Source organism: Phocoena phocoena, chromosome 5 (genome assembly GCF_963924675.1).
Source record: "Phocoena phocoena chromosome 5, mPhoPho1.1, whole genome shotgun sequence".
NCBI classification, from domain to species: Eukaryota; Metazoa; Chordata; class Mammalia; order Artiodactyla; family Phocoenidae; genus Phocoena; species Phocoena phocoena.
In genome coordinates this window covers 96,077,969-96,087,115 of record NC_089223.1, presented here as the reverse complement: position 1 = coordinate 96,087,115, position 9,147 = coordinate 96,077,969, and the positions used below count along the sequence as shown (strand labels likewise).

The 9,147-nt window shown below is 43.5% G+C and overlaps 1 protein-coding gene across 1 annotated transcript; it reads right to left on the bottom strand.

Annotated features, from left to right (window-relative positions):
• Window positions 1-4,931: 4,931 nt before the first annotated feature.
• Window positions 4,932-7,722, bottom strand: FGFBP1 (fibroblast growth factor binding protein 1). Its single transcript, XM_065878197.1, has 2 exons — window positions 7,656-7,722; window positions 4,932-6,022 (listed from the first exon to the last, which is right to left on the bottom strand). Exon 2 carries the CDS (start codon window positions 6,000-6,002, stop codon window positions 5,289-5,291), a length of 714 nt encoding a protein of 237 aa, XP_065734269.1. The 5' UTR covers window positions 6,003-6,022; window positions 7,656-7,722; the 3' UTR covers window positions 4,932-5,288.
• Window positions 7,723-9,147: the final 1,425 nt, after the last annotated feature.

Sequence of the window (9,147 nt, the reverse complement as noted above, 5' to 3'; positions counted from 1 at the left end):
CCTATACACTAATGATGAAAAATCTCAAAAAGAAATTAAGGAAACACTCCCATTCACCATTGCAAGAAAAAGAATAAAATATCTAGGAATAAACCTACCTAAGGAGACAAAAGACCTGTATGCAGAAAACTATAAGACACTGATGAAAGAAATTAAAGATGATACAAACAGATGGAGAGATATACCATGTTCTTGCATTGGAAGAATCAATATTGTGAAAATGACTATACTATCCAAAGCAATCTACAGATTCAATGCAATCCCTATCAAACTACCAATGGCATTTTTCACAAAACTAGAACAAAAAAGTTCACAATTTGTATGGAAACACAAAAGATCCCAAATAGCCAAAGCAATTTTGAGAAAGAGAAGCGGAGCTGGAGGAATCAGGCTCCCGGACTACAGACTATACTACAAAGCTACAGTAATCAAGACAGCATGGTACTGGCACAAAAACAGAAATATATATCAATGGAACAATATAGAAAATGCAGAGATAAACTCACACACATATGGTCACCTTATTTTTGATAAAGGAGGCAAGGATATACAATGGAGAAAAGACAGCCTCTTTAATAAGTGGTGCTGGGAAAGCTAGACAGCTACATATAAAAGAATGAAATTAGACCACTCCCTAACACCATACACAAAAATAGACTCAAAATGGATTAAAGACCTAAATGTAAGGCCAGACACTATAAAACTTTTAGAGGAAAACATAGGCAGAACACTCTAGGACATAAATCGCAGCAAGATCCTTTTTGACCCACCTTCTAGAGAAATGGAAATAAAAACAAAAGTAAACAAATGCGACCTAATGAGACTTAAAAGCTTTTGAACATCCAAGGAAACCATAAACAAGATGAAAAGACAACCCTCAGGGTGGGAGAAAATATTTGCAAATGAAGCAACTGACAAGGGATTAATCTCCAAAATTTATACGCAACACATGCAGCTCAATATCAAAAAAGCAAACAACCCAATCCAAAAATGGGCAGAAGACCTAAATAGACATTTCTCCAAAGAAGATATACTGATTTCCAACAAACACATGAAATGTTGCTCATCATCACTAATAATTAGAGAAACGCAAATCAAAACTACAATGAGATATCACCTCACACCTGTCAGAATAGTCATCATCAAAAAATCTACAAACAATAAATGCTGGAGAGGGTGTGGAGAAAGGGGAACCCTGTTTCACTGTTGGTGGGAATGTAAATTGATACAGCCACCATGGAGAACAGTATGGAGGTTCCTTAAAAACTTTAAAATAGAACTACCATATGACCTAGCAATCCCACTACTGGGCATATACCCTGAGAAAACTATAATTCAAGAAGAGTCATGTACCACAATGTTCATTGCAGCACTATTTACAATAGCCAGGACATGGAAGCAACCTAAGTGTCCATCAACAGATGAATGGGTAAAGAAGATGTGGCACATATATACAATGGAATATTACTCGGCCACAAAAAGAAACAAAATTGTGTTGTTTGTAGTGAGGTGGATGGACCTAGAGACTGTCATACAGAGTGAAGTAAGTCAGAAAAAGAAAAATAAATATCGTATGCTAACACATATATATGGAATCTAAAAAAAAAAAAAAAGGGGTTCTGAAGAACCTAGGGGCAGGACAGGAATGAAGACGCAGGTGTAGAGAATGGACTTGAGGACACGGGAAGTGGGAAGAGTAAGCTGGGACAAAGTGAGAGAGTGGCATGGACATATATACACTACCAAATGTAAAACAGGCAGTGGGAAGCAGACATATAGCACAGGGAGATCAGCTTTGTGCTTTGTGACCACCTAGAGGGGTGGGATACGGAGGGTGGGAGGGAAATGCAAGAGGGAGAAGAATTGATGATATGTGTATATGTATAGCTGATTCACTTTGTTATGAAGCAGAAACTAACACACCATTGTAAAGCAATTATACTCCAATAAAGATGTTTAAAAAACCCACAAACTATCCTTATATTTAAAGCTGTTTAAATGGTTTTCTCGTACTTGAAACCAAAAGCATCCTAACTAATGTATTGGATCTTATAAATTTCTCCAATTTTAATGTGCACCCAAATCACCTGGGGATCTTATTAAAATGCAGATTTCAACTTAATAGATCTGGAATGGGGCCTGAGAATCTTTATATCTGACAAGGCACCGAGAGATGTCAATACTTCTGGTCTGGCACCACACCTTGAGTAGCAAGGTTCTAGACTGATCTTCTTATTTCCTTATATACTCTCTCTTTTCTTCTTATATCTTTGATTTAAATTTTTTTCTGGGGTATTTCCTTGTTACAATGTGTTTTTATTGTATTTTTCAATTATCATTAATAAATCAAGATATCTCTAAAATAAAAGAGAGAGAGAACGGGGCAAAGCCGCAGTCACATACAACTGATAAATAATGGTTGCTACCCTTTGCTTATTGTGTTAGAAAAAAGAAAACTTCCACTTTGAAGAATTTACATAAGGAAGTTCTGAGCTACATCCACAAGCCATTCTTGTGCCATGGACTTTAGACGGTCAGATGTGTAGAATACCCATTGTGTAAGCCATGAGGCACTGGGCGCTTTAGATTTATTGACCAATGAATGTCTTACAACAGCTCTAAAGCTGATTTCATTATCCCCATTAAGAAAAGTTTAACGGTAAGGTGATTCATTAACCTGGGTAATTGCAAAGTCTGAAGATAGAGCAGCTTCTGGATTGCTTTGGTTTAAGCAATCCAATAATACCATCAATAGACTTTTATTATTATTATTCTGCTCCCCGTTGTTGCCCTTCCTTCCCTCCTTTTTTCTTTCTTTCTTCTTCCTTTTTCCAGTAGTGTTATCGTCATCCAAATGATTCTCATTGTTGAGATGAACTTATTGGATCCCAGAGGGTTAAATAATTGGCTCAGAAACCTTAGTTGGGAGATGTCAGAGGCAAACCTCTAGCCCAGGTCCAGCTGACTCCACCACGTTGGACAGACCTCCTCCCAGCTCTGCCAGTGGCCAAAGGCCAGGAGTGAACCAGAAGAACCATCAACTTCAGGGCCTGGAATGAAATATAAGATGGCTTTCGGTCTGGTCTAATCGGTTCTCCAATGTTTATGTCACCCAGACCAGACCAGAGTTATTATTTAATGACCCCTGGAACTGTTTAACCGTCTTTTCCTATCTCAGGAGATGTGTGAGTAGAGCTGAGATGTGTGAGTGAGGGGGCAGTGGCCACAGGGTTGACAATCTGTGTAGACCTTCAAGGGAAATATCCTTCCCGTGGTGTGGCTAGAGGGAGCTTAGGGAGGATCTGGGGTGTTGGTTCAGTTCTCTTGAGAGTGGGAGTCAGGTTCACAGGTCAGGTCCTGGGTCCTGCCCTGCAATGACACTGCCATCTTTAATGTTTCTGAACACGCCAAGCAGAATCCAGTCATTGGAATATAAGCACCAGTAAGATAGAAATTTTTTTGTTTGCTGTTATTGTCATCCCCTAGAACCATACCTGGTACATAGTAGGAGCTCATAGCTCATTAATTAATTTCAGAACATTTGCACTGACTGTTTAGAACATTCTTACTCCACATAGTCACCTGGCTTGATTCCTCACTGAATTTGGGTCTGACCTCAAAAGTCACCTCCACCGAGAGGCCTCCCTTGACCATCTCATCTAAGGCTGGTGACCATCCATCGCTTTCACCCCTTTCTCCTCCTTGACTTTTCCTCTCTGTCACTTGTATGTTTGTGAGTTTTTGGTCTCTTTCCCCACTGGTAGCTCCATGGAGGCAGAGCATTCATCCCTGGTGCACTACTTTCTCTCCAGCCCCTAGGACAGGGGCTGGCAGAGTTGATGTACAATGAATTATGTGCTGGGTGAATGAGTGAGTGAATGAATGCACTCATACTCCATGGAAAGTTCTTAGCACAGTGCCTGGTGCACAGCAAGTGAGAAAGAACTATTAGTGTTGATGATGTTGAGGACGATATCCAAACGTACTCTGAGGCTGTCACACTCTGGGTGGTCATTGACAATGCTCCATGTAGGTCCTGGTAGGCTGGTGAGTGTAGGAGGCCCCTCTTCCATTCCATCTGCCATTCCTCCCTGACATCAACTCTATAAAGACTCCAGAGAACAGTACTTTTACCAACTTCTCTTCCTCACTTCTTGTTCTTTGTGGAATTGTGACACGACACTGGGGCTACATCATTCTCTCTCCCCAGGTCTTGAATTCAAACCCCTTGAGATCTTTCAGGGGTAAATGACTAACAGCAATGTCACCCCTGCATCCCACCAACTTCTGCCCATGTGGCCTTTCCCATCTTTTAGGATTTTTCTCATCTCTTTGCTTTCATACCTGTGTCATCTGCCTAATGTGCCTCCATTCTGCCCATTTCCTACCTAAAGATACTCTCTCCAAATTCCAACCCCAGTATCACCTCTTCTGTGAAGCTCAACCTGAGATCTTCCAGAAGTTTCTGCCTCTTCTCTCTGGTTTTCCACCCTGCCTTTCCCCCTTGTGTTGGAGTCTTCATCTCAGGGCACTGTACTTACCTAGACCCATCTCCCCCAGGCTTGAAATGAGCTCCCCGAGGTCAGGAGTCCCACATATGGCAAGTGGTCATGGGCAGCCCGTACTTGAATCAGTGGAGGGTGTTCCTCTAGCCTGGGTTCAAATCCTGCCTCCCCTCTTACCATCTGTGAGCCCCTGACAGGTGTCTTCATCACATTATGTTCCAGTTGTCCCACTTGAAACCAGTTCAGTATGTATCAAATACCACAGACCGAAGCATGAAAGTATGAAGATAGGGATTCAGGAATGGGCCACCTTATGGGGATGATTTGGGATGAGAGGTGAACAGGATTTTTTTCTACTGGTATATGAGGACCAGTTTATGAGTTCATTGGAACCAACATAGAGAAACCAAACAATGGTTGAACATATTCCTGAAAAACGCACAGAGCTTTATTACATTTGGTAATTGGGCAGAAAGAGCATTGCACTGAAATCATCACTCTGACTCATTCAGCTCAAAGACTGGTCCTTACTGCTCATAGAAACATAGCTTTGTGGGCCATGGAAACATAGAGAGGTCCACAGCCTCTTAAAATCACATGTAAGGAAATGAATATAAAACAAATTCCAAAATACAGAAACAAAAATTATAAAATCTGTTTAAATAATCCATTGCACTCCTATAGCACAAATGTTCATCTTACAGGGAACTGGGAGATCTTTACAGCATATGGGAGGGCTTTGACGTGACACCTCCTAATGGATTCTGTTCTCTTTTGACCTCATTAGCATGAACTGCCCTGTACCATGGACATGAAGAATTTGCAGAAAGAGCTCCAGGACTCCCCACAGTACTCCAGGGCCGTCTTCCTCTGGTTTACCAAGTCTGGGTCTTCCACACACTCAGGATCTTTGGTGTTCATGGTCTGGGTCTTCGCTGGGCTGATGGGGGTGGTCACTTTGACCTTGCTCTGCTCCTTGGGAGAGGGCTCCGTTAACTCCTGGCTGGGTTTCTTGATCCTAATCAGAGTGGAGTTAACCAGCTTGAGGTTGGATTCTGGAAACTTCTTTCTGCACACCCTGGTCTTTAGGATGCTCTTGGCATCACCACAGATGACCTTCTGCGAACGCAGATTCCGGCCAATTTGTTTCCAGTAGGCATTCTTTTTGTCTGATTCTAGGCATGAGGTTGGATTGCCGGTGAAGAAACAGGAAAACTCGTTGTCCTGTCGGGTACATGCGACCTTCAGGGCAATGCCCTCCTCCTGCTTGGTCACCACCCATTTGCAGTAGGCATGGTCTTGGGTGATGAACTTGCCTTTGGTCAGGCGCTTGGGTGGCTGGTTGCTTGGTTCAGTCTGGGGTCCGCCTAGAGTATGCAGTTTATCTGTGCTGACTTTGCTGCCCTGTCTATTCCTCCCTTCCTTTTTGGCCTCCACCAAGAGCATCGGAGCAGCCAGAAGGAGGAAGGAGAGCAGGGCGAGGCTGTGGATCCTCATGGCTTCAGCTTGGTGGGAACCTGTCTGACAAAAGGCAGGTGAGTCAGTGCTGGGCAGCAGTCCAGCAGTACTAGGCTGCGAGATGACCCTCCCTCCAGCCTGACACATGGCTGCCTGCTTTGGAGTGGGATCAAGGAACCTTCTATTTCCTGGACTTAGTAGACAAGCAGCCTGTGTATTGGCATGTCTGCTTGACTTGAGTCTTGAATGTCAGAAACTTCCTACTCTTCATTCATTCTTTCCCACCCTCTGAACCTCATTAACTCTCACTCCCTCATCCACTCAGTTACTCCTCACTCCTTCATTCACCAGTCAGTAAGCATTCATGGGGCACCTACTACTGGCCGTGCACTAGACTAGATGTTGAATTTATCAAGGTGAATAAGAAAGTCTCACATCTTAAAAACTTAGAGGCAACTCTTTGGGGAATCTAAAGAGCATTGATCAGGAGTCTGTCCCAACTGTGTCCCCAGCTTGATCTTGGGCAAGTCACTCTCCCGCTCTGGGTCTCAGATCCTTTATCTGGAAATCAAGATGCTGGATGAGATAATTGTCAACTCTCTTCCAGCTGCAGTGGACTGAATTTCTATCTCACTGTCCTACACGGACTCAGATGACCACACAATGAGAAAGGACATGGTAAGTGACATGAAAGGTGATGCTTGACACAAGATTAAACACGCATGAGGCTTGGACATTCTGAGATGGGTGGGTTTGTGAGGAGGGTTATCTGGGATTCAGTAAGAGCCTAAGGAAAGACATGAAGGAGGAGTAGGTCATCCGAATTGACTGGGCAAAGTGAACCAGGGAAATAGAGGTGAATTTCTATCAGAGCATTTAGACTGTTGAGGCACTGTGCTTGGCATAGAGAAAGTCCTCAATCAATGCTTTTAAAAATAAATCATTTAATAAATAGGATGAGCTTAACTGCTACACTAAACCACATAGATTTTATCCGGTGGGTAACAAAAATCACATTTCAAAGAAGAGAATTAGCATTTCTATATGACACCAGCTACGTGCCAGAGCACTTGACCTGTATTTCATTCTCACCTTGTTAATTAGCACAAGAGCCCTTCCTGGTAGGTAAAAATCCATCACCACCAGGTAACAGATGTGACAGTTAAGGTCCAGACTGGTAAATAAATTGCCCAAGGTCCCACCATGGGCAAGTGACAAAGCTGGGACAGGCAGCCAGAACTTCTCTCTCTGGTCCTTTATGCCACCCTCCCTCTTTGCATACCTCTTGCCTTTACCTTACTCTGCCTTTCAGAAAATACTGGCAAGAAATAAAGCAATTATGAACAACTCATTTGGTTTGGCTTAGTTTATGATGATAACTCATGTTATCAGTGCTCCATTTGAAAACAATACAGAACTCTGTTTAAAAAGAGGCAGGTCTAGGTCTGATCTCATTCTACCCTGGGCATATGGCCTCTCTTTAGGACTGATAAAGGGGAGACAGTCACAAACCGTGAGCTTCTGAAATGAAGTTGGGATGGGAGCTGGGGATAAAGACCCACTCATTCCTCACGGCATTGGGACTCAGTCCCCACGTGTCCGTGAGGGGATCCAGACCCCAGGAACTTGAGGTCCTCATGGGAGCTGGAAGGGGGACAGGTAATGAAACTCTTAAGAAAGCCAGGCTCTTACCTTGTTCTGAGTTTGCAGGTCCAGTACGATCCAGATGTGAGAGGGAGCTTGAAGGCTTACTGCTGTCTCATCCGCAGTAAGGCAGTGAAAGTCCTTTATATAAGAGCCCAGGCAGCAGGGTTTTTACAGCTCATATACTTGTGTAGCTTTATTCACACTCCTCCCAGCCACACCCCTTCAGAGAGAGCCAGTTCCTGCAGGGAAAGTGGTTGGTGTAATCCTGTGGGAGGCAGGTTACGTGCATGGCATTAGACCTGGTTCTTCCAAGCCCTTTCCCTTTCCCCTGGCAGCCAGTTGAGGACAGCTCAGCCTTGCAAAGACCCTCCATGAAGGGATGAGAATCCCAACAGAAAAATCTGTGGGGGAGGTTATAAACAATAGGTCCGTTTTACTGAAAGCTTTCCCTTAATTCTTATCACAGCCCCTCCGTGATATGGTAACATGGTAATTCATCCCATTTTACAGATGGAATATTGGAGCTTGGAGGTATTCAGGGCTGGTCCAAGTTCACAGGACTAGGGGGATGCGGAGCCTAGAGTTTAAAGCCTGGACTCCTGGGCCCCACTGTCTGATCTCTTCTTACCCAGCACTCTGTAGACATTCGGTGAATGAGGGACTGAGCTGGGGAAGCCATCTCAGTGTCTGAAATCCTGTTTTCTCTGAAGCACCTGAAGTTACTGTGTGGGCAGAGGAATCCGCAGGCCTTGAGAGGCTGGTAAAGAGGAAATTCCTGATCTGGGTTTTTGTTCAAAGTATTCACCTTTTGGTCACGGGTGGGGACCTCACTCTGGTGAGCCTTCTCTAGGCAGAGTCTAGTAGCAGGATAACCTCGTGGAACCCTGGATACAGCATTTATTTAGCTGTGATCCTGACTTCTCTGACCCTCCATGTGTTCATCTATTGATAGCTGACAATAACAGTACCTCATTTAGGGTTTCATACTAAATTATGTAGGAGACTGAGCTATTAACATCAAGTGAAGCAGAACAGATTTGGTTCATTAGATGGCCTTCAGTTGTATTCTTTAAAAACAGATATATTTTGTTTCCATGTTGAGCATGTGAAAAGAACTCACTTCCACAAAGATGTGGACCTCACTATATTTTGTTACTTTACTTTTCATGATGTTTGGGCATAAGAAACTCTTCATTTTCTTCTTGACTCAGCTGTAAGGAAAACAGTAGCACAAGAGCTATAATAATAATAAAGGGCAAGTGACCTTTGCCTTTGGGACAGGAACAATAAGGAGTGGTGGGGACTGAGGCAAACTGTGTAGTTCCTGATACCTAAATGTCAACACTCAGTGCCAGGTGACTGAAAACATGTTGGCATGGAGGTCAGTATCTTCAGAACTAATGAAATTTTTTCACATACACATTTTGTTTTGCTTTGTTTTGTTGGTACACGGACCTCTCACTGCTGTGGCCTCTCCTGTTGCGGAGCACAGCTCAGTGGCCATGGCTCACGGACCCAGCCACTCCGTGGCGTGTGG